This window comes from Pipistrellus kuhlii, unplaced genomic scaffold (genome assembly GCF_014108245.1).
Source record: "Pipistrellus kuhlii isolate mPipKuh1 unplaced genomic scaffold, mPipKuh1.p scaffold_m20_p_92, whole genome shotgun sequence".
NCBI classification, from domain to species: Eukaryota; Metazoa; Chordata; class Mammalia; order Chiroptera; family Vespertilionidae; genus Pipistrellus; species Pipistrellus kuhlii.
In genome coordinates this window covers 172,289-196,743 of record NW_023425598.1, presented here as the reverse complement: position 1 = coordinate 196,743, position 24,455 = coordinate 172,289, and the positions used below count along the sequence as shown (strand labels likewise).

Sequence of the window (24,455 nt, the reverse complement as noted above, 5' to 3'; positions counted from 1 at the left end):
CACACAAATGGGATCATGATCCAAACTACGTGAGTCCTGCCTCCAGCTCCACAGCAGAAAGATGACTCCCGGCTGGAGATGGGCTGAAGGCAGGAGAGGGCATTTCCCCGAGAAGACACCGCAGTCAGTCCACACAATAGAAGCCAAAGCCACCCTTAAGGTGAATGACCAGGACGACCGGTCACTTTGATGTGCACTGACCACCAGGGGGCAGTGGCTCAATGCAGGAGCTGCCCCCTGGGGGTCAGTGCGCTCCCACAGGGGGAGTGGCGCTCAGCCAGCAGCGAGGCTCACAGCTGGTGAGCACAGTGGCGGTGGTGGGAGCCTCTCCTGCCTCGGCTAAGGAGCAGTGAGCCCAGCAGTAAGGAGCAGTGAGCAGGCACGGGGTAAGGAGCAAGGGGTCCCAGACATCCCCCGAGGGGTCCCGGACTGTGAGAGGAGGGCACAGGCTGGGCTGAGAGACCCCTCCCTCCACAGTGCATGAATTTCATGTACTGGGCCTCTAGGAGGTATATACCAGTAAAAGATACTGAGTGTTACCAGTCCCCAGGGAAATGCAGTCAAAACTACAGTGAGAATCAGCTCACAACTGTGAGGCCATTAGCAAAATAATAAAAGCAAAAAGAAAATCAAACAAAAAAGAAAATAAATGTTACAGAGGATATGGATAAATTGAGAGACCTGCACTCTATTAGTGAGGATGAAAAACGATGTAGCCACTATAGAAAACAGCATGGAGGCTCATGAAAACATTAAAAATAAACTACTCATGACTCAGCACTCACTTCTGATTATCCTGAAGGATCAAAATCAGCACCTTGAGGAGGTACTCATGCTCCAAAGTGCGTGGCATCACTATTCACAACTGTCAAGGCGTGGGAACAAAGTTAATGTCCATCAACACACAAAGGTAAGAAAAATGTGGTGTATGCATACAATGAAACATCCAGCATGAGCGAAGCCAGAAGACAGTAGGCAATAGGAAGTGTCCGTCACGGGAGAGTAAACACAGCAGGTCACTTCAAGGAGGCCTCCGAGAATGGCAGCCCCAGGCTGGAGGTGGGGAGATGGGAGGTGCCCATCGATGAGCACAAGTTCCAGTGATGCCCAATGAGTAAGGTGTAGAGACCCACTGTGCACACGGTGCCCACACTCAGCCACACCGTGCTGTGCACGTGACACCTGCTGAGAAGGGAGATCTCATGTCTGGTGTCACCACCACAATAAGATCAAATTAAAAACCAAACCTGTGGGTAAACTGATGTTAACGAGAGAAAGACATGATAATTACCCATGTCAGAAAAGAGAAAGGGGCCACCAGCACACATCACAGAGGCAGGAAAGGAAAGATGCTGGCACTGCAGGTTATGCAGTTGTTGCAAAGAAAAGGTGTATAAACCTCATTCCCATCTCGTCAACAGCTCAGACACAGAGGACAGTGACAGGAGACCCTGTCCAGTTTTAGGAAGAGGGCGCCTTTCTCCCCCGTTCACTTCTTTTTATTTTCTTACTATATATATATATTTTTTTTTTATTTTTTTTTTTTTTTACAGAAGAATGGAGAAGAATAGAGTATTAGAAACATCGATGAGAGAGAAACATTGATCAGCTGCCTCCTGCACAACCCCTATTGGGGATGTGCCCACAACCAAGGTACATGCCCTTGACCGGAATTGAACCTGAGACCCTTCAGTCCGCAGGCCGACACTCTATCCACTGAGCCACACCAGATAGGGCTCCCCCATTCATTTCTTTGTTCAAGTGTTTATATTATTTATTTAGATTATTACGCAGGAATTTATATTATTCTATTAGTTCTAATCCTATTTAACTGTTTGGGGTTTTATTTGTTTATTTATTTAAATTGTTCCAGATGTGGCCCTTGGAAGGCTGGCACCTGTGTACGATGTAAATGTTTTCATCCTGAAATCCTGACATGACAAATCCAAGAGTCGCTTTTATCTACGTCTATTTGTTACAAAAACACTAAAATTTCACAAGAGAAAACTTTACATTAAACTTGAACTAAAGCTCCACAACGCACTTTTCTTTAAAGGGTTGTGTCTTTCAGAAGCAGATACTCCTGGTTGTAAGCCGATGGCTTTCCATCCGCTTCATTAACAGACTGAGAGCAGGTGCCTCGCTCACCCTGAAACAGTCATTCTGCATAGCAGAGAGCCCGTGTGAAATTACATTTCAAATTCATAAAGAGCAGAAACTTACCAAGAGCAAACAAATGGTAAAACTTATAAGCTTTTTAAAGATTCTCCAGACCCTCACAGGGAGCATGTGTTTAATTTGTTTCAACAAGATCATCTCATTGCTGTTCTCGTGTATGCATGTGCCTGAGTTTTAATATTATGCACACTTTTAGTGTCTTTTAACTTGTATTAAAGAAGTTCGATCAAGTGGAATAAAAACCCCGGATTGAGGATATTCTTTTCTTTCTTTATTAAAAGTAAATGGCTGCCAAGAGTCTGGATGAGTCTCTATCCAACAGGAAATCTTATTTTTAATAAAAAAAGACTTGATAAATCCCATGCTCAGAGCAAATTTCAAAAGCAGTTACTATAGCCACAGAGCCTTTTAGTTCCTGAACCCCCACGGGTAAGTCTTAATAACTTCCTTCTGGCCACAGGTTTCTGCCACTTCTCTGAAAAGAAGCAGGTTTAATAACTGCATTGTAAACTTGGCACAAAAAAAAAAAAGAAAAAAGAAAAAAAAGTATATTTGAACATGTCATGTAGAATTCGGAACTTTCCAGTTAATAAAATATTAATCTCATCACATTTTTGAACACTTCCAATTCTTCAAATGGCATTTCTTCCTCTGTCCTATGCAGCCAAAGGCAACGCCATAACGAAAACCCTGTGGGAGGGAAAGGAATGTTTGGGTAATATAAATAATTCTGAAGACCCCTTCTGTGCTTAATTGGTAGTAATGCTAAAACAATTATGTATTCCCTAAATATAAACATAGTGCCGTGAATAATTTAAACAAGGCAAACATCAGTTCTAAGTTCCCCAACCAGAATTTAAAAACAGGTGTTGTATGATTTCACGTATGTGTGGGGTCTAATGAACAAAATAAACAAACAAAATAGAAATAGACTCATGGAGACAGAACAGACTGACAGTGCCAGAGGGAAGGGGCCGGGGTGGGTGAAAAAGCAACGGGATTAAGAAAAAAACAGTAACTCACAGTATAGATAAAATTATGAGGACTGTCTTTGAGTAGGCAACTGAAAGTGAGTATCTGTTTCAGCCAGTTGTGTGATTTCAATAAAGGAAAGCTCACGCTATAGGTGACTAAACTACAAGTGCCACCTGCCTAAGAACTGCACAGCGGTTTCTATGAAGAATGCTGCATCGAATCAAAGCTCACTCTCCAAGAAGAAAGCTTCTGCATGTTTCCGGGAGAGTGGTAACTACCCATTTCCACAGGAACACGGTACCACGCTTTGTGTAACAGTTCTCATTTCCCTCCTCAGAAGAGCAATTTCAGATTTCAGGTGACGCGCCATTTTGCATCCCTCGAATTAGAGAGTGACTAACGGGAGTTGATGTGATTTACCTTTTAAACATTTCTTAAGTAGTTTTCCTAAGTTTCTTAGAGAGAAAATGTGTTTCACATCAAAAGTTATGCTCCACTCTTCCAGGTGTGGAGAATTGCTGTTCTGATTTTATTTCTTTTACGATAGATTTATGACAGGTAAAGCGGTATCTATAAACCTGTCACTTGATTTCACTCGGTCGGGTAAAGCTTATGTTTGAGGGGGAAAAATCCAAATATCTCAGTTTGGAAATAAAAAATACATTTTATAAGAGGAAGCAGTGTTAAATGTAAATTCTCCTCTCAGTCATCCTCTCCACTAAATGAGTGTTAGGTTTATGGTCAGACAGCACTTCTCCATCCCTTAGGTCATCGAGTAGGGCTCCCTGTATTTCCCAACACGTCTGCAATGTGACAGGGTTATGGGCATAGAAAGCCAGCCACTACCACTTGGCCTGAGGTGCTTACCAAGAGGAAGGAAGAAGAAATTACTCATGAAAGTTAGGTAACACTGACTGACTACTTCGTTATGAATACACAACGATTACAGCCACACGGCCAGCGAAGTCATTTTTAACTATTTAGCGCTATGGATTCAGTGTCCTTTCTTCCTTTCTCCTAGAAATGCCCATTGTCTTTGCAAATTCACTCAAGTGATGGATGTGTTCATTCACTGGACTGTAACTGTTTCTCAATGTATCCAATATATGTGCATCAAATCATCACGTGTACCTTTAAAAAATCAAATTCTAGAACACACCATTTTTACTTGTCAGTCATACCACCTCAATAAAGGTGGGGAAAACAATATAAAATAAGACCATAAATAAATAAAATGCAGATGGCTTCCAGAATAAATCAACATCAACAAGTGCCAAGAACTAAGCTAGGCATTTATTTGGAACTAGAGGCCCGGTGCATGAAATCTGTGCAGGAGCAGGCCTTGCCACCCCCACTGCCTCTGCCCTCGAAGCCCCGGCTTCGTCCAGAAGGTCATCTGGAAAGTCATCCAGACGGTTGTCCCACTGTTTGCCGTTCGGTCGATTTGCATATGATGCTTTTATTATTATAGATGAGTAGAATAATGAAATATTTTTCAAAGCCTGAACACAGATTTTTAATGATTGTTTCATGTAATTATTTTTGTTTCCCCTCTGTGAATTTAATCTGTGAAATGACTCTTATTTGAATTGAGTAAAAAAAACTTCTTTAAATGGCTTTTAAGAGACAGATCATCTAGAATATGTTGTGATTATTATGACAGTGGGTTAAACAAATCTAAATATTATCCTGCCATAAACATCTGGACATCTAGGCAAAACCTAAGAGACCTATTTTAAATTAAAACATGACCTTGTCTTAAAAAAAAAAAAAAAACAATAAAACCCCGTAAATTCCCAGTATCTAACGCCAGAAACCAGGGGGTTGCTGAAACTTGGTGGGAAGCGCTGAGCTGAGCTGAGCTGAGCTGAGCGCCTGCAGCCCTGGCAGAGTCCACGCCAGGAGAGGGTGAGAGCAGAGCGTCCCTGTTTTCCTCCATGCGAATACAGAGCGCCTATGTGCTGACAGACACGGAACCCGTACCTCCTGCAAGATCACTCCGGGAGGCATGTCCCCTCCTGCACGTACGGGGGGCCAGGGCCTCTGCCCCTGCACCCGGGGTGAGCTTACCTGCTCGGAGCTGCGCCTCCCTGCTCCGGGCTCTGGGTGCCTTTCAGGTGGAACTGGTTCCCATCGCATTTCTAAATGCCGGCGGGTGAGGGTGGTGCCAGCAGGTGAGGGCGATGCCAGCAGGTGAGGGCGATGCCGGGGTGAGGGTGGTGCCAGCAGGTGAGGGCGGTGCCGGCGGGTAAGGGCGGTGCCAGCAGGTGAGGGCGGTGCCAGCAGGTGAGGGCCATGCCAGGAGGTGAGGGCGGTGCCAGCAGGTGAGGGCGGAGCCAGGACACTGTAAGGGACACTCTACCCTTCCTTACTCCTATCTTTGGAGGAGCCACCTGACTGCATCCCACACTGAGTGACATGGCTGAGGCCTGGGGTGGAGCCCCCACAGTCCGTGCGCCGACAGCCTGGCCGGCCACACAGAGGACAGAGACAGAAGGAACTGGGGCTCTTTTCTTCTTTGGGGTGGGGGGAGGAGGGTCATGAAAATTTCCTTCTCAAAAGCAAACAAAGGAAGAAAATCACTCCTTTTTAAAAAATTAGTAAAAAGTACTTCTAAAGCCCCCTAAAACAACAGAATAAAGCTATTGGAATAAATCATCAAAGTTGAGGGAGGGTCAATGCCCTGCTCTAAGGGCGCTGTTCCTTTAAGAGAGGAGCGGAAGGCCTGAATGAACACCTGGACTGCACTGGGCCTCCGATCCCCAGGACAGGTGGGCAGAGGTCGGAAGGACTTGCTTCTCCCGTTCCTTTGATGCCATGACCTTGCTCTGCCCATTTCCTTTTGTAAGCCATGTGATAGCTACACAGATAGCATGTGGACAGTGTCACACACACACACACACACACACACACACACACACGTCCTGGTCCTGTGCTGATGAGGAACTTGGAATGAAAGAGGAAGACAGACACGGGCTGCTCTCAGGGATGGGGACCAATAATTACAAACGGAATGAGCGTGCAGTGACCTCCTTTCCCGGCTCCCGGCTCCCCAGCTCCCCAGCTTCCTTCTGGACAGAGAGCCGGATGGGAGGGACCCGCTTGTGAATCTACTCGTTGTCCTCAAGGGGACTTGTGTTCACGCCGTTCCTTTTTTTATGTTTATTTTTATTGATTTCAGAGAGGAAGGGGGAGGCAGTCAGTGAGAGGGGTCAGCATGCTACTTGGAACAGTACACAATTTAAAACTCGTGAGCTGCTTATTGCTGGAATTTTCCATTTAACATATTGGACTGTGGTTGACTGCAGGTGATTGAAACCACAGAAAGCGAGAAAGTGCACATAAAGGGAAACCACTGCACTTACGCCCATATAATAAAAACATGTGTCACGTTCGTTAAAACAGAAAGATGACTAGTGTATCTATTTCATCCTATTGGCCATCTTGTCGACCAGCTGAACGTACTTGCCTTCCCATGCTTCAGTGCCCGTCCTCCACACACCTTCCTGGCTGGCCTGCGGCAGTATTTCATGCCCCAAATACAAGGTCAGGATTGTGTCTCCCTCATCACTGCCCAGCCACCGTCCAAACGTGAGGTGTGCATTCTTGTACAACGCAGTGGTATGGTGAGATATGCGTATAATTTATAGAAATAAATTAAAATATAGATTACCTATCAGAACGCTCACTGTGGCTTTGCCAGGGGGGGAGGCTGCTCAGAAAGGTATGCGACCGGTAGAGTTAGGACACGGCGTTGTCTCTGAGGACGAGTGGCAGACGCGGAGGAGAGCGGTCAGGGCCGGTCGGAGGACAGAGCAGCGATCGGAGGTAATCACCGGCGACCCTGAGGGGAAGGCCTCCGACCAGGGAACTGCAGTCCTGCCTCGCCGCACCTCCGGGTTTGCCCTGGGTGGCCCGGGCCACCATCAGCCGTGCTACTTGGGGGTTCGGGGCCTCACCACGGACTCCCACGTGCCCGAAGCCAACATCGCCGCCACGCCGCGCCCTGGGGTTCCTTGGACAAGCCTCCTGCGCCCTCGTCTCCCGCCCGTGAGCCTGGGCACCCTGCCCTGGGCCAGAGGATGGAGAGCGCCTGGCCTTCCAGTCACCCTGTGCAGCAGTGCAGGCAGTGGGCAGGGACAAGTGCCCCCTTCTTGTGTGTTAATTTTTTAAAAAGAAAAATGAGACAAAGGAAAAGAAAAGAAACAGGAACACAAACAAAAACCCTATCTGGAGCGTTTGGTTAGTTCTGAGAGTCGGGACTGGGGAATGTCCATGGAGTGCGCTGAGGGAAACCTTCACTGTGAAGGGGAACGGAGAAGCGATTGTCAGGGCAGAGAAGGCGCTGCCGTCCAGGGCTCTGTTCCAGGACAGCCGCGTCTTCGACAAGTGGTCCTGGGATTTCAACCTCAGAAAGGCCGGCGGCCGTGGTACCAGCCATAGCCACCCCCCCGTGCCTCCCGCCGTGAGCTTCACCGAGCGATGGAAGCGTTTGCCCTGATTGACTCGCAGCCACAACGCTGAGCCATCTAACAATCCAGTGAGCACAGCAGCGATGGCCACGCCTCCCTCCCAGAGGTTCATCTCTCCGAGACCTGGGGAGGCCACAGGGGCCAGAGCACGTTCCTGTGGAGCCTACTGTTGCGTTTCTTTATTGTGCATTCCTGGTGGTGGTGTTTCAGGACATAAAGAAGTAACTTAGACTTTTACCAGGAGGACCCAAAAAATCAAGGAGTACTGTGAGGGGTTTTTTCTGAGTGGCAGAGAGCTCATTGGCACCCATATGTTTAAAATAAAGCTCACTTGCAGTATACTTTTCCATGAAATTCTCACAGGAAAAGTGCAGTCAGCACAGGAGCTTTACCTTTTCAACAGCAGTAACCCCACGCCTTCAGCAGTAACCTCCAACGGCCACCCATTACTGATCGATTCCAGAACCGCCTCATGCTGTAATAATATGCCAACTTAATTTCATTATTAAGATTTTTTTTCAAATAAATGGAAGTTGAACGAGAAGAACAGATGTTTTTAAATTACATCTTTAAAATATTCTCTATGTTACTTATATGCTAAGACATAAATAACACTAGAGGAGACTTTCAGAATATAATCATTTAAAATCCTCAGTATCTCTGGAATTTCTACAAAGTCAACAACATAAGAATGAAGGGTTAGCCGGTAAGCAAGCCATTTGTTTATCTGACAAATATTTATCAAGCGATATTGATCAGCAGGTTGTGTTCCAGGTACTCACAGGCCACGGCAAGCACCACGGAGAGTCTGGTCCCCTGCTCACAGCGGACAGCCCTGGGCCTCGGGGTGAAGAGCCTGCGGATCCCAGAGGGATCCACTCCTTCCGTTCACAGCTGCCAGGAGCCAGCACCTCCCACGTGCAGGCTGGCATCACAGGAACTCGGAGCACACATGCAATGTGACATGAAGCATGATGGAGAAATCCGGGTACAGTCAGATAAAAAAGATCACGAGCCAGTGGGTGGCTGAGTCGGTATTAAAACTCTCGTTTGTCGGCCAAAACCAGTTTGGCTCAGTGGATAGAGCATTGGCCTGCGGACTGAAAAGTCCCAGGTTCGATTCCGATCAAGGGCATGTACCTTGGTTGCAGGCACATCCCCAGCAGGGGGTGTGCAGGAAGCAGCTGATTGATGATTCTCTCTCATCAATGTTTCTGACTCTCTATCCCTCTCTCTTCCTCTCTGTGAAAAATCAATAAAATATATATTTTTTTAAATTAAAACTCCCATTTCTCCAATGCCCGTGTGTGCTCCTCCCTTAGTTCCTTGGTCGGCAAACCGCTGCTCGGGAGCCACATGCAGCTCTTTGGCCCCTGGAGGGTGGCTCTTCCACAAAATACCACGGCCTGGGAGAGTCTATGTTGAAGAAGTGACATTAGAAGAAGTTTAAGTTTAAAAAATGTGGCTCTCAAAAGAAATGTCAATGGTTGTACTGTTGATATTAGCTCTGTTGACTAATGAGTTTGCCAACCACTGCGCTAAACTAAAGCCATAGAAAGGTAAGTAGGTTCAGCTGGTCTCCATGATGGCCAGACGCACCAATGAAGACTCCAGCTAATCTAAGTAACCTGATAAAAATGCACAACCCCTCTAACCTGATTCCGTGTGGCATCACTTCACATCTGTCTCATTTATGCAAAGCAGTCACAGAAAACATGGTCAGAAAAAACAGCTAGTGCTCTAAAAGAAAGATATATGTTAGATTTTGCTTCACTCACACTTCACCCCATTTAGGGTTTTAAAAAATAAGCTAATATATACAATGTCTAGATCCCATGGAAATTAAAGACAACGTGAATGTGAGAAGAACTTCCTTTGATTCAATCTGCTTTTCTGAACAGATAGAAAACTACGTTTATCTTCTGGATTCCCCAGGTGTCTAGTCCAGAGAGGGTTGTACAGCTCACACGCAGAAAGGAGAAGAAACCAGGCCTTCCTCTCACATCCCTGCTTATTGTAGACTTCAGCTGTGTTACCAACCTTTCAAACCTCAAATCCGGTGACACCAATAAAGCACTGGTGCTGGGCTCATTAGTATCTAATGAATAACAGATTAGCCGGCCTGGGTTTTTCGTTTATGCTCTCTCCTCCCATGCACATCACGGAGCTACACAAACACAGCTCCGTGTGGCAGCCAGCTCTGCAGCGGGAACCGGAAATGGGCTTAGCACACCCAATGGCAGATCTATGTCCTCTGCCGCTAGCGGCCATCACACAGGACAGCGCGGCCCCCCAGGCTTCTCCCTCCGTCTCCTCCGAGCCGGAGTCACGTCAGCGCAGACAGCGCTCCGAGGGGCGTGAAGCCACTCGTTTTCCCCGATCTGCTTCTCCCAGGAACATCCGGTGCAGCGGAGGCCGGGTTCCTCAAACCAAAGCGGAACAGGACCCAGCCCCCCAGCCTCACTCTTTCCAGACACAACTAGGAAGCGGCTGCCAAGCCATGTCACAGTTTTCTTTTAATAACATCCATTGTCTAGTCAGCTCTTCCCGATTCCTTAGTGGAGCTCTGCAGCTCTGAAACACGATTTAGTTCTACATGATTTCTTTTTTCCTGAGTGTGAACAGATAGGACATATTTTATTGTAGCTTCTTAAGATGGGCTTATATTTAGTGTATTTTTAAATTACCTGACTCAGGGAAATTGCTCCTCAGAAACGGTGCTTTTTATTGCGTTCTCTCAACAGCTCGAAATGACAGCACATTGAAACGTGCTCCCTCTCCTTTTCATTTTGGTTTATTTTCTCGTTAAGAGTCACGAGGGTGTTGTTCGCGTATTTGCATTTCTTTTCTGATATAAAACTCAGATCTGCACTGTGCCACCGACGGGCATGCAATCCCACTGTTCTCACAGCGTCTGGACACAAACCTTGATGTCATCCTTAACCTCTCTCTCTCTCTCTCTCTCTCTCTCTCTCTCTCTCTCTCTCTCTTTCCCCAACCCTTCCCCCTCATAAATATAATTTTATTGATTTCAGAGAGGAAGGGAGGGAGAGGGAGATAAAAACATCAATGATGAGAATCACTGATCAGCTGCCTCCTGCACGCCCCACACTGGGGATGGAGCCTGCCACCCGGGCCTGTTCCCCGACGGAACAGAACCCTGACCTCCTGGTTCATAGGTCAACGATGCTCAACCACTGAGCCACGCCGGCGGCCCTTTATGTCTCTCTTACACACCTTATATCCCATCAATCAGGACATCCACTGACTCTAACCAAACACGCGCCCAGAACCCTACCATGTCTGGTCTCGCCTGCCAAGAGGCACCTTCCTCGTCACCACCACTCCACACCCCACAGGAAACGGGCAGCGCCAGGCCATTCCGCACAGAAACTGGAGGCCCAGCTCCATGACGGCCGGGGAGTCGCCCTGCATAAATCCCGGCCAAAGGGCGGAGAGTAGAAAGCAAAGGAGGCCGAGGAGGAGAGCTAGCAGGAAAAGAGGGAGACCATGGGAAGGAGGATGAGGGAGGCAGCATCCCCACCAGGAAGCCAGTGGACGGACATTATGTGAGGCCCGCATGGGAGGGCGGGGAGCCTGGGGTGAGTGTGGTCACTGTCTGTGAGGCACCAGGGAGCAGGCCTCTGGTCCTGGAACAGGGGGTGCAATCTCTCCTGGGTTTTTGTTTGTTTTCTGGACTCATAAACCAGAAGGAAGTAGCCTGCTCGGCACCAGCAAAGCCGCGTGTGTTGTGATTTGGGGTTTGGTCTTACTGTCGGTTTCGTGTTGGTTTCAGAGAGAAATGATATTTCAACAGAGGAACCCTAGACCAGGCCCTACAACTGACCGATTCCCCCGACTCCGGGTGCTCAGGCTTCACGCTTGAGGGGCCAGCTCATGAGGTTCTGCCCGTTGGGGCTTCCACATTCTGACTTGGAACTCTGCAACAGTGCGGCCCTGGCAACGGGACCCGGGCCACTCCTGGGCCCATCGGGGATCTGGCCACTCCTGGGCCCATTGGGACAAGGACGAGACGGCGAAGGCTGGGCTACGATGGAGCTGTACCTCAACTCCTGCTCTAAGGCAGCCAAGGCCACCTCGGCCAAGACGGCCGCCAGCAGCCTGGCTGACGAGGTGAGGGCAGGGCCTGGGTGTAGACGGGGCGGGGAGAGCCCCCCCAAGGGCCCCACTGGTAACCGGGCACGAGGGATGCCCTCTTGGGGCTGGGCGTCAGCTGCCACTGGGGGTGGGGGACCCCAGGCCCTCTGAGCTGTCTGCAGGGAGAGCCCTCGCCCTGGCTGTGTGGCTCTCCGTTCCTCTGGTTACGGTCAGGGTGGGCAGGCCTCGGCCACGGAAACACAGCCTCACACACAGAGCTGTCCACCCAGAGTGTGTGAAACCACCAGCTCTCACACTGCGTTCTTCCTGCAAAATGGAAAACAGAGAGGAACACAAAACACACGTCTGGGAGACGGGCACTCCGTGCAGTCCCGTGATGGTAGTGATGGGATCACGGTGTCTGCCTGTGTCCAATCCCATGGGGTCATACACATCACGTACGCGCAGGTCTCGTGTGCCTGCTGCACCCCAAGAAAGCTGTTCAACGGCAAGAGGCACCTCCCTCCGCCCGACGCCGAGTCTCAGGAACGTCCCAGCCTGGGCCTTCCTGCGTGCGAGAGGCCTGGCCCCGGCGGTGTAACCGGGGGAGGGTGGGGATTCCCGCTCCCACACGCCTCCCGGCACCGGACGGAAAGGCAGGACAGCAGGAGGAGATCCTCGCACAGAGGACTCGTTCCAGTGAAAACTGCCGTGGGATCTAAAGGAAATTGTTACAGTTTATAGATGAGTCTGGCAGAGTTCAAGAATCAGAGGTTAAAAGAGCAAAATCAGATCAGTCCTATTTTTATTGACAGGAGTTTAGTTTCTGTTTTTACATACGAGATATAAACGCTGGGGGGGGAGGGGGAGGGTGAATCTAGCAGAAAATGCCTGTGATCTTTACAATGTAAACTGCATGTCGAGAAGGACAGGGACTAAGGAGGATGTGACACGTGGAGGGGAAAGGCAGATACGGGTCCGTGTGGGACATGGAGGCCAAAGCCGTTACATTTCATCGGCCAGGCGCCGGTCTCAGAAAGAAACGGCATTTCTACCGACCGTGGGCCCCTCAGACCAGGCCTGGGGCTGATGTCCCCACCTCTGGGCGCTCAAGCCTCAAGCCAGGGGGCCGGCCCGCTGAGGCGCCGCCCTTTGGGGCCCCCACATTCCGCCCTGGAACTCTGCAACAGTGGGGTCTTGGAGACGGAGGCCCTGGCCGTCTCGGGTCCCGTCAGGACCGGGGACTAGGAGGAGAGGTGCCCAGCTACGATGGAGCTGTACCTCAACTTCTGCTCCAAGAAGGCCAAGGCTGCCTCGGTCAAGACGGCCACCAGCAGCCTGGCTGACGAGGTGAGGGGCAGGCCAGGGCCCTGGTCTCTGGTGGGCGGAGCGGGGAGAGCGCCTCCCCCAGGCCCCACGTGGTATCCAAGCGCTGGCGGGGCTCAGCCTAGGTCCCCTGGCCACCCTTCGACTGGACTGCAAGCCTCTCCGCTCCCTTGGGTGGTCGTGGGAGCGGGCAGGCCTCACCCACGGAGATCAGGCCCAGAGGGAGGCAACCGCTCCCCACGGGCCCACATGCCAGGCCCCGAGTGGCTGGAGACGGATGACCTTGTCCTTCCTCTTCAGGGGGGAAATGCGTCCTTTGGTTCCTTTCCCACGTCAGCGGTGGAGCTCGCCAGAACTGCCCTTTGGAAAGCACAGGGGTGTGCTGAGCACTGAGTAGGGAACGGGGCCTCGATGGGATGCTTCTTTCTGGTAAACCTTAAAAAGCACGGGACACACACGCAGAGGTGAGCGTGTCCGTGTGACACACGCTTTCGTTTGAACAGAAAATGCTTTCACGGCAAGTGAACAGACTACAGGACGGCCACCAGCTGGCCGGACATCCGGAGGTCACCCAGTTCCAAAACTGGCTGCTCATGGACCACATCCCATCGTTCAAGGACCAGGAGCGGCTCATTCGGCACCGGTGGGTGCGAGGGTGCCGTGCGTGCCGGGCACCAGTGAGCGGGGGTGCCGGAGGGACTGGAGCGGGCCCTTCGTCCCGGGTAGACACACCGAACTGCCTGCCGCCCTCAGTCAGAGAGGGAGGGAGCCTGAGAGGCACAGAGGTCGAGCACGGGGTGCCCGGGGAGGAAGGGCGATTCCACCAGAAACGATGGGGCTCCTGGGAGCCCCCAGGTCACTGGGCTGGTGGGGGGAGACAGAGGGGCACAGAGTGCTCGCTGCAGCGGGAGGGAGAGGGCGCTGGGGGGGCAGGGTGCTTACTGCAGGGGGAGGGAAAGGGCGCTGGGGGGGCAGGGTGCTTGGTGCAGCGGGAGGGAGAGGGCGCTGGGGGGGCAGGGTGCTTGCTGCAGCGGGAGGGAGAGGGCGCTGGTGGGCCAGGGTGCTTGGTGCAGCGGGAGGGAGAGGGCGCTGGGGGGGCAGGGTGCTTGCTGCAGGGGGAGGGAGAGGGCGCTGGGGGGGCAGGGTGCTTACTGCAGGGGGGGGGAGAGGGCGCTGGGGGGGCAGGGTGCTTGCTGCAGGGGGAGGGAGAGGGCGCTGGTGGGCCAGGGTGCTTGCTGCAGCGGGAGGGAGAGGGCGCTGGGGGGGCAGGGTGCTTGCTGCAGGGGGAGGGAGAGGGCGCGGGGGGGGCAGGGTGCTTGCTGCAGGGGGAGGGAGAGGGCGCTGGGGGGGCAGGGTGCTTGCTGCAGGGGGAGGGAGAGGGCGCTGGGGGGGCAGGGTGCTTGCTGCAGCGGGAGGGAGAGGGCGCTGGTGGGCCAGGGTGCTTGGTGCAGCGGGAGGGAGAGGGCGCTGGGGGGGCAGGGTGCTTGCTGCAGGGGGAGGGAGAGGGCGCTGGGGGGGCAGGGTGCTTGCTGCAGCGGGAGGGAGAGGGCGCTGGGGGGGCAGGGTGCTTACTGCAGGGGGAGGGAGAGGGCGCTGGGGGGGCAGGGTGCTTGCTGCAGGGGGAGGGAAAGGGCGCTGGGGGGGCAGGGTGCTTGCTGCAGCGGGAGGGAGAGGGCGCTGGGGGGGCAGGGTGCTTGCTGCAGCGGGAGGGAGAGGGCGCTGGGGGGGCAGGGTGCTTACTGCAGGGGGAGGGAGAGGGCGCTGGGGGGGCAGGGTGCTTGCTGCAGGGGGAGGGAAAGGGCGCTGGGGGGGCAGGGTGCTTGCTGCAGGGGGAGGGAGAGGGCGCTGGGGGGGCAGGGTGCTTGCTGCAGGGGGAGGGAGAGGGCGCTGGGGGGGCAGGGTGCTTGCTGCAGGGGGAGGGAGAGGGCGCTGGGGGGGGCAGGGTGCTTGCTGCAGGGGGAGGGAGAGGGCGCTGGGGGGGCAGGGTGCTTGCTGCAGCGGGAGGGAGAGGGCGCTGGGGGGCAGGGTGCTTGGTGCAGCGGGAGGGAGAGGGCGCTGGGGGGGCAGGGTGCTTGCTGCAGGGGGAGGGAGAGGGCGCTGGGGAGGCAGGGTGCTTGCTGCAGGGGGAGGGAGAGGGCGCGGGGGGGGCAGGGTGCTTGCTGCAGGGGGAGGGAAAGGGCGCTGGGGGGGCAGGGTGCTTACTGCAGGGGGAGGGAGAGGGCGCTGGGGGGGCAGGGTGCTTGCTGCAGGGGGAGGGAGAGGGCGCTGGGGGGGCAGGGTGCTTGCTGCAGGGGGAGGGAGAGGGCGCTGGGGGGGCAGGGTGCTTGCTGCAAGGGGAGGGAGAGGGCGCTGGGGGGGCAGGGTGCTTGCTGCAGGGGGAGGGAGAGGGCGCTGGGGGGGCAGGGTGCTTGCTGCAGGGGGAGGGAGAGGGCGCTGGGGGGGCAGGGTGCTTGCTGCAGGGGGAGGGAGAGGGCGCTGGGGGGGCAGGGTGCTTGCTGCAGGGGGAGGGAGAGGGCGCTGGGGGGGCAGGGTGCTTGGTGCAGCGGGAGGGAGAGGGCGCTGGGGGGGCAGGGTGCTTGGTGCAGCGGGAGGGAGAGGGCGCTGGGGGGGCAGGGTGCTTGCTGCAGGGGGAGGGAGAGGGCGCTGGGGGGGCAGGGTGCTTGCTGCAGGGGGAGGGAGAGGGCGCTGGGGGGGCAGGGTGCTTGCTGCAGGGGGAGGGAGAGGGCGCTGGGGGGGCAGGGTGCTTGCTGCAGGGGGAGGGAGAGGGCGCTGGGGGGGCCGGGTGCTTGCTGCAGCGGGAGGGAGAGGGCGCTGGGGGGGCAGGGTGCTTGCTGCAGGGGGAGGGAGAGGGCGCTGGGGGAGCAGGGTGCTTGCTGCAGGGGGAGGGAGAGGGCGCTGGGGGGGCAGGGTGCTTGCTGCAGGGGGAGGGAGAGGGCGCTGGGGGGGCAGGGTGCTTGCTGCAGGGGGAGGGAGAGGGCGCTGGGGGGGCAGGGTGCTTGCTGCAGGGGGAGGGAGAGGGCGCTGGGGGGGCAGGGTGCTTGGTGCAGCGGGAGGGAGAGGGCGCTGGGGGGGCAGGGTGCTTGCTGCAGCGGGAGGGAGAGGGCGCTGGGGGGGCAGGGTGCTTGCTGCAGGGGGAGGGAGAGGGCGCGGGGGGGGCAGGGTGCTTGCTGCAGGGGGAGGGAGAGGGCGCTGGGGGGGCAGGGTGCTTGCTGCAGGGGGAGGGAGAGGGCGCTGGGGGGGCAGGGTGCTTGCTGCAGGGGGAGGGAGAGGGCGCTGGGGGGGCAGGGTGCTTGGTGCAGCGGGAGGGAGAGGGCGCTGGGGGGGCAGGGTGCTTGCTGCAGGGGGAGGGAGAGGGCGCTGGGGGGGCAGGGTGCTTGCTGCAGGGGGAGGGAGAGGGCGCTGGGGGGGCAGGGTGCTTGCTGCAGGGGGAGGGAGAGGGCGCTGGGGGGGCAGGGTGCTTGCTGCAGGGGGAGGGAGAGGCCTCGGCACCCACCGAAGCAGCGGCTCGTATGGCTCATCTTCAAGGGCCGAGGGCACGAGTCTGGGGGAGTCAGTGCCACGTCAGACATGGAGGTTACTAGGCTGTCCTTATGCTAACGTAGAGGCGCACGGTCCCTCACAGAGGAGGTGCACGCTCTGCAGAGCCCCCTCCTCCTGTCCCTCCACTGCCATGCGGCGGCCAAGCATCTGAGGGAGGGAAGGGTTTATTGTTTGGGGTTCCGCCCTCCTCCCCTCCTCCCTGAAGGAGAGGTTCGGGCGGCCCAGCCTGACTCGTGGCCCGGCATTTACTGTGTGATGGTTCTGTAAGCACACGGCCTCCCCGAGACCGGACTCCGATGTTCAAGGCTTTGGAAGTCCCTGGGACCGGATACAACTTGTTCTCAGGAAACGCTGGTCTTTTTTCTTCTCTCTCTCTCTCTATGTCTGAAATAAGTTCTGAGTTATTCCAGCCTTCTGAGCAAACCCATATCCCTAAAGCCGCTGAGTGAGGGACAGCCCGGCCTCCCGGGGCTGCTCCCGGGGACCGCTGTCCGGGCCGCAGCAGACGGCAGGGTCACCAAACCGGGCCAGCAGCTGCAGCCGGGGACCGGCCGGCCAGGACCTGTACCCCTCCTGTGGGTGGGACCAGGAGGGAGGGCGGGGCGGGGCGGGGGGGTGCGGGGGGGAGACGACAGGGGGCCGCTCACACACCTGCGCTGCAGGTACCTGGACATGATCAACCGGGAGCTGGAGTACCGGGAGCGCCGGGCGGAGGAGCAGCGTCGCCAATGGATGGACCGCGAGGAGCGGCGGCACTGGGACCACATGCGCAGGAAGCTGGGGCTGCGCAGGAAGATCGAGGAGGTGAGCGGGCGGCGGCAGGAGGAAGGCGGGCTGGCCGGTTCCGTTCACAGCGGACTCCGCTGCCGGGCCCCTGGCGCCTGCCCGGCCTGAGTCACGTGCCCACACGCGTGTTCTCCTGGCCCCGCGGGCAGCGGCTGCACCATCGGGAGCTCACAATGCAGACTCCACGGCGTGTCCACCCGAGAGCCATGACCGTGAACGTTTTACTAGTAGACGCCGTTTGCTTCTATTTATTTATTTATTATATATATTTGTTTTAAGTTTTACGGGCGTTTTTATAATGTGTTTTTCGTGATTTCAGAAAGGATGGGAGAGGGGGAGAGGTGGAAACATCAATGATGAGAGAATCACTGACCGGCTGCCTCCTGCACGCCCCACACTGGGGATGGAGCCTGCCACCCGGGCCTGTGCCCTGACTGGGGATCCAGCCCTGACCTCCTGGTTCCTAGGCCGATGCTCCACACTGGCAACTGGACACCTCTTAACTGGCCGGAGCCCTCAGTGAGGAGGGAGCTTTGGGGGGAAATGCCAACTCTCCCCGCCTGCCTTCGCACCTGGCAGGAGGGAGGAGGCCCATTGGGGTCAGGACACACGCTCACCGCCAGGTACACGCTCACCGCCGGGCACACGCTCACCGCCAGACACACGCTCACCGCCGGACACACGCTCACTGCCATGCACACGCTCACTGCCAGACACACGCTCACCGCCATGCACACGCTCACCGCCGGACACACGCTCACCTCCGGGCACACGCTCACCGCCATGCACACGCTCACCGCCATGCACACGCTCACCGCCGGGCACACGCTCACCGCCAGACACACGCTCACCGCCGGACACACGCTCACTGCCATGCACACGCTCACCGCCAGACACACGCTCACCGCCATGCACACGCTCACCGCCGGACACACGCTCACCGCCAGACACACGCTCACCGCCATGCACACGCTCACCGCCGGACACACGCTCACCGCCGGACACACGCTCACCGCCATGCACACGCTCACCGCCGGACACACGCTCACAGCTGGACACACGCTCACCGCCAGGTACACGCTCACCGCCGGACACACGCTCACTGCCATGCACACGCTCACTGCCGGACACACGCTCACCGCCAGACATACACTCACCGCCATGCACACGCTCACCGCCGGACACACGCTCACAGCTGGACACACGCTCACCTCCGGACACACGCTCACCTCCGGACACACGCTCACCTCCGGGCACACGCTCACAGCCAGGTACACGCTCACCTCCGGGCACACGCTCACTGCCAGGTACACGCTCACCTCCGGGCACACGCTCACCGCCAGGTACACGCTCACTGCCAGGTACACGCTCACCTCCGGGCACACGCTCACCACCAGGTACACGCTCACCGCCATGCACACGCTCACCTCCGGGCACACGCTCACCGCCAGGTACACGCTCACCTCCGGGCACACGCTCACCGCCAGGTACACGCTCACCTCCGGGCACACGCTCACCGCCAGGTACACGCTCACCGCCGGACACACGCTCACCGCCAGGTACACGCTCACCGCCGGACACACGCTCACCGCCGGACACACGCTCACCGCCATGCACACGCTCACCACTGGACACACGCTCACCGCCGGACACACGCTCACCTCCGGACACACGCTCACCGCCAGGTACACGCTCACCTCCGGGCACACGCTCACCGCCGGACACACGCTCACCACTGGACACACGCTCACCACTGGACACACGCTCACCGCCGGACACACGCTCACCTCCGGACACACGCTCACCGCCAGGTACACGCTCACCTCCGGGCACACGCTCACCGCCGGACACACGCTCACCACTGGACACACGCTCACCACTGGACACAGGCTCACCGCCGGACACACGCTCACCTCCGGACACACGCTCACCGCCAGGTACACGCTCACCTCCGGGCACACGCTCACCGCCAGGTACACGCTCACCTCCGGGCACACGCTCACCGCCAGGTACACGCTCACCGCCGGACACACGCTCACCGCCGGACACACGCTCACCACTGGACACACGCTCACCACTGGACACACGCTCACCTCCGGACACACGCTCACCACTGGACACACGCTCACTGCCGGACACACGCTCACCTCCGGACACACGCTCACCGCCAGGTACACGCTCACCTCTGGGCACACGCTCACCGCCGGACACACGCTCACCTCCGGACACACGCTCACTGCCAGGTACATGCTCACTGCCGGACACACGCTCACCACTGGACACATGCTCACCGCCGGGCACACGCTCACCGCCGGACACACGCTCACCTCCGGACACACGCTCACCGCCAGGTACACGCTCACCTCCGGGCACACGCTCACCGCCAGGTACACGCTCACCGCCGGACACACGCTCACCGCCGGACACACGCTCACCACTGGACACACGCTCACCACTGGACACACGCTCACCGCCGGACACACGCTCACCACTGGACACACGCTCACCACTGGACACACGCTCACTGCCATGCACACGCTCACCGCCGGACACACGCTCACCTCCGGACACACGCTCACCGCCATGCACACGCTCACCTCCGGGCACACGCTCACCGCCAGGTACACGCTCACCTCCGGGCACACGCTCACCGCCAGGTACACGCTCACTTCCGGGCACACGCTCACCGCCATGCACACGCTCACCTCCGGGCACACGCTCACCGCCAGACATACGCTCACCGCCGGACACACGCTCACCGCCGGACACACGCTCACCGCCGGACACACGCTCACTGCCATGCACACGCTCACCGCCGGACACACGCTCACTGCGAGGCCTGGCTCGGTGGCGGGACAAAGACAGGGCTCGGGGCGCCCTAACCGCTCGCCTGCACCCCCAGGAATGGAAGGCCAAGGAGATGCTGCTGCTCTCGAGGATTGTCGAGGACGTGAAGCGGGAAGCGCGGATCGAGGAGCAGCGGCGGCGGAACCGCGAGGAGAGCGACCGGAAGGTAGGTGTGGCCCCCCCACATCGGGGCACAGGCGGGGCTGGTGGGGGCTCTGAGGGGCATGTGCCCCCAACGGGGTTGCCCCCGAATGGGCCAGAGGGCAGCTCCGAGTGATGACCGTGTGGACACCTGCGGCCGCTCTGCTCTGACCACAGGACCAAAAGCACCCGGGGTCTGGGGGAGCCCCCGCCCCACAAACCACACCTGTACCTCCCGCAGGAAAACAATGGCGGGCCTGGTCTTTTCTTAGAATCAGAATTTCCTGGGAAAAGTTCTCCATCTTCACCCATCCGTTAGTTTTTAGAGTCAGTGCCTTTAATTTTAAGTCAGATACAGTATCTTATGATTTCGAGTCTCAATCTGTTGTAAAGAGAAGGAGAGGATTTACGATCCCAGGACCACGCCCACAGAGGCACGCCACACACCCAGATCTGTGAGCGCCCAGGATTGACTCACTTCCTGTCTGACGGCTCACTTTCCTGCTCCTCTGTATGCTCAGCTGCCTCTGATCAATGCCCCATACCATGAACTTCACTTTTGGGGTGCAGAATCTTTCTCTTATAGATACTAATCACTCACTGCCGGACCCGTTTGATTGGTGAGGGTCTTGCTTTTTCAAATGCGTCTGATGGAGCCAGACCGTGTCTCACCTGGGACCAGTTACCCCCGTCCTGCTTCCTGCCCAGAGCACCGCGAGGACGTGTTCCCGGGGCGGCTGCGGGGCAGGTGGGCAGGCGGCCCGGAGCTCAGTGCTCCCTGACCCTCGGGCCGGCCTGGCTGTGGCCCCGGGCCGTCGGCCACACGCAGGTCCTGCAGCCGCTCTGCCAGGGAATGTCAGGCCAGCGGTCGGCAAACTCACGAGTCCACAGAGCCAAATACCAACAGGACAAGGATTGAAATCTCTTTTGAGCCACATTTTTTAAACTTAAACTTCTTCTAATGCCACCTCTTCAACATAGACTCACCCAGGCCATGCTCATAGGTCAACGATTTTTTTGTGGAAGAGCCACACTCAAGGGGCCGAAGAGCCACATGTGGCTCGTGAGCCGCAGTTTGCCGGCCACGGGGCTAGGAGAGTGGGCAGTTCCCCCTGTGCCGCGCCTGCAGAGTCACAAGGGGAAGTCACGGGCCACGGGTTCCATCAGTTTCCCTCCGGTCGGCCTCAGCACCCCGACTGAAGGTGGTTTAGAAACTCTGTGGCCCCCAGGATGCTGGGCGGGCAGAGCCCCTTGGGCTGACTGGGGACCAGGCGCCTGAACCCGGGCAGGGAGCTGGCCTGCGCCGCGTGTCCACCGCGTGTCCACCGCGTGTCCACCGCGTGTCCACCGCGTGTCTGAGCACCAGTGGGACAGGAGCTGTCGCCGGTGAGTGCGTGTGCTGCATCCTAGACGGCAAGACGATGCTCACCTGTGCGCTTTCCTCCGTGTTTTAGAAACAAGCTCTTCTAGAGAAGAAGATGGCTTATCATTTACAAAAAATGCAACAGAACGGCCTCAAGAGGGAAGACACGGGGAAAAACACGGATTACCGAGGGCTGGAGGTGCCGCGCCCCGAATGTAAGCTGAGGCGGGGTAGGGGTGTCTGCGGAGCGCGCCCTGTGTGCCGGCAGGAGACGCTCTGTAACGCGGTGTCTGCTGCGCTTGCTGAGCACCGGCCCGGCTCCAGACGTCCCCCGTTCCGCTTGCGGGGAAGGGTGGACACGGATGTAAGAAACACTCCAGACAGCCTTACCCCTGGCTCAGTAGACAAGGCTGCCCACACTGCAATCCTAACCAGCTTCTCTACGAAAAGTCCTGTCTCCTTTGCTACTCACCCTGAGAAAGCTGCAGGACAGAGAGGCCGTGAGATGCCGGCCGAGGCTTCTGCACTGCTGGCAGCACTCGGTGCCCGGGACAAAGCAAGGGAAGGCCGAGGGCTGGGGAGTTAGAGGGAGGGGTGGCGAGGAAACCAGAAGGGGGAAAAGAAGGACAGGAAGGAAGTTTAAAGAAGGAACATCAGGCCACGACCTGGCCAGGCCCGATCTCTACCAGATTCCTTTCATATATAACGTCATAAACTATTAGGGACTTTATCACATCAACTTAATTCATAATGTTAACTAATATTTCATGGCAAGAACACAAAGACGCAGACTCGCTTTAATGATCTGTGATTCTGCAGTATCAGGGAACACACGGTCACACACACACACCATACACCATGCAGCCACCATCACAGCATCCCGTCCAGCTGGCCTCTGCCCCCCGGCCCTGTGTCCAGGTGAGAGCCTACCTGTGTCACCCAGCAAGTCCCCACCTGGTCTCCACCGGCTCTCCAGGGGACCCACCTCAAACCCACTTCTTCTTCTTCTTTTTTTTTAAAACATATTTTATTGATTTCTTATAGAGAGGAAGAGAGAGGGATAGAGAGTTAGAAACATCGATGAGAGAGAATCCTCCATCAGCTGCCTCTTGCACACCTCCCAGTGGGGATGTGCCCACAACCAAGGTACATGCCCTTGACCGGAATCAAACCTGGGACCATTCAGTCCTCAGGCATACTCTCTATCCACTGAGCCAAACCGGTTTCGGCAAATCCCACTTCTAAACAGCGACCTCACGATGCTTAGACGCTCCTGCTTGTCTCTTATCCTGGCCCCACAAGTCAGGGAGCCCCAGGACCTCGCAAAGAGAGCTCTGCCTCCACAGGCAGCCAGCCATCCCATTGGTCACTGTCCAGAGCCCGCCCCGGGGCGCTGTTTTCCTGTGTTTCGTGTAAATCCATGAAGAAGGCAGCTGTGACCTAATCCCTAACATGTACAGACTCTTGAGCCAAATGCTGGAGGCCAAGCCCTGCTTTCACATGCCCTTACCATGCAAATGCTCGGACAGGTCACCTAACTGCCCACAGCCAGTGGTCGGCAAACTCCTTAGGCCACAAAGCCAAATATCAACAGCACAACGACCGAAGTTCCTTTGGAGAGCCTATGTTTTAAACTTCTCCTAACGCCACTTCTTCAACATAGACCCGCCCAGGCCATGCTATTTTGTGGAAGAGCCACACTCAAGGGGCCAAAGAGCCGCATGTGGCAGTTTGCCGACCATGGCCCACAGCCACGTGCTGTCATTTGGAAACAAAGCCCAGATGAAACAGCTCCTCTGACGTGTGTAAAGGCCCTGGCCCACAGTCAGCACTCAGGTCAGGTCCTTGTCCAATCACATGAGAGGACTGGCCGTTCCTAAAACAGGCATCCCCTCCCGTACTTCCCGGCCTCCCCTCCCCGACCGCCTCCCTCCGCCTGCACCGCCTGCTCACTCCCCAGACCGGCTGTAACCGGCTCCAGAGCGCCTGCCTGCACAGAGCCGGCCGGGGCATGCCTCTCCTTGGATCCCTGTAGCACTCGTGTCATTCTGTTTCCTTTTCGATGCATTCGAGCCGCACTGTTAGTTTATTTTTTAATTGACCCTAGAAAGAGGGAGGGAGGGAAAGAGAAACATCATGTGAGAAAGAAACATCAATCGGGTGCTTCCCGTGCAATGCCTGACTGGGAATCGAACCCACAACCTGGGCATGCGCCCTGACCGGGAATCGAACCCACCGCCTTTTGGTGCCCAGGACAATGCCTACAGGAGCCAGGGCTGCTCTCTGCCATTCTTGACACACGTATTACAGACCTTCACCAGCCTCACTCGGCAACCTCGGTGTTCCTTGGGCACCTGGCACTCTACGCATGTATGTAAGCACAGACTACACGTATGTTTGCTGAACGATTCAGCTCGTTGGGATCATGGCAGCAATGCCCCACTGCAGAAATCACTTCAGGAGCTACACGCATTCCTTCCTCACTTACTAGGAACAGGGATGTCAAGGGGGCATTGTAAGCCCTTGTTACCCCAAACCTCCCTTTGGGAAGAAGGAGGTTAGAGATGAACGTATGCTATGGAGGCGACAGGACGGGACAGGTTTCTCAGATGAAACGGGAGCATAGCTCCATAGTCATGTCACCCCCCCCACACACACACACACACAAAGCACCGGGCCCCAGGGGCACAGAGAGAGGCGGAGGAAGGGCCCCAGAGGGGTCTGATCCA

General features: G+C 56.3%; 1 protein-coding gene across 1 annotated transcript in view; it reads left to right on the top strand.

Annotated features, from left to right (window-relative positions):
* The first annotated feature begins 11,678 nt into the window (after positions 1–11,678).
* FSIP2 (fibrous sheath interacting protein 2) overlaps positions 11,679–24,455 on the top strand; it is a 54,701-nt gene continuing 41,924 nt past the window's right edge. The window contains exons 1-7 of the mRNA XM_036428835.1: positions 11,679–11,759; positions 12,972–13,073; positions 13,553–13,692; positions 17,252–17,393; positions 20,278–20,388; positions 21,818–21,925; positions 22,552–22,561. Coding sequence (XP_036284728.1) covers positions 11,679–11,759; positions 12,972–13,073; positions 13,553–13,692; positions 17,252–17,393; positions 20,278–20,388; positions 21,818–21,925; positions 22,552–22,561 — 694 coding nt within the window. The remainder of the gene's footprint in view (positions 11,760–12,971; positions 13,074–13,552; positions 13,693–17,251; positions 17,394–20,277; positions 20,389–21,817; positions 21,926–22,551; positions 22,562–24,455) is intronic.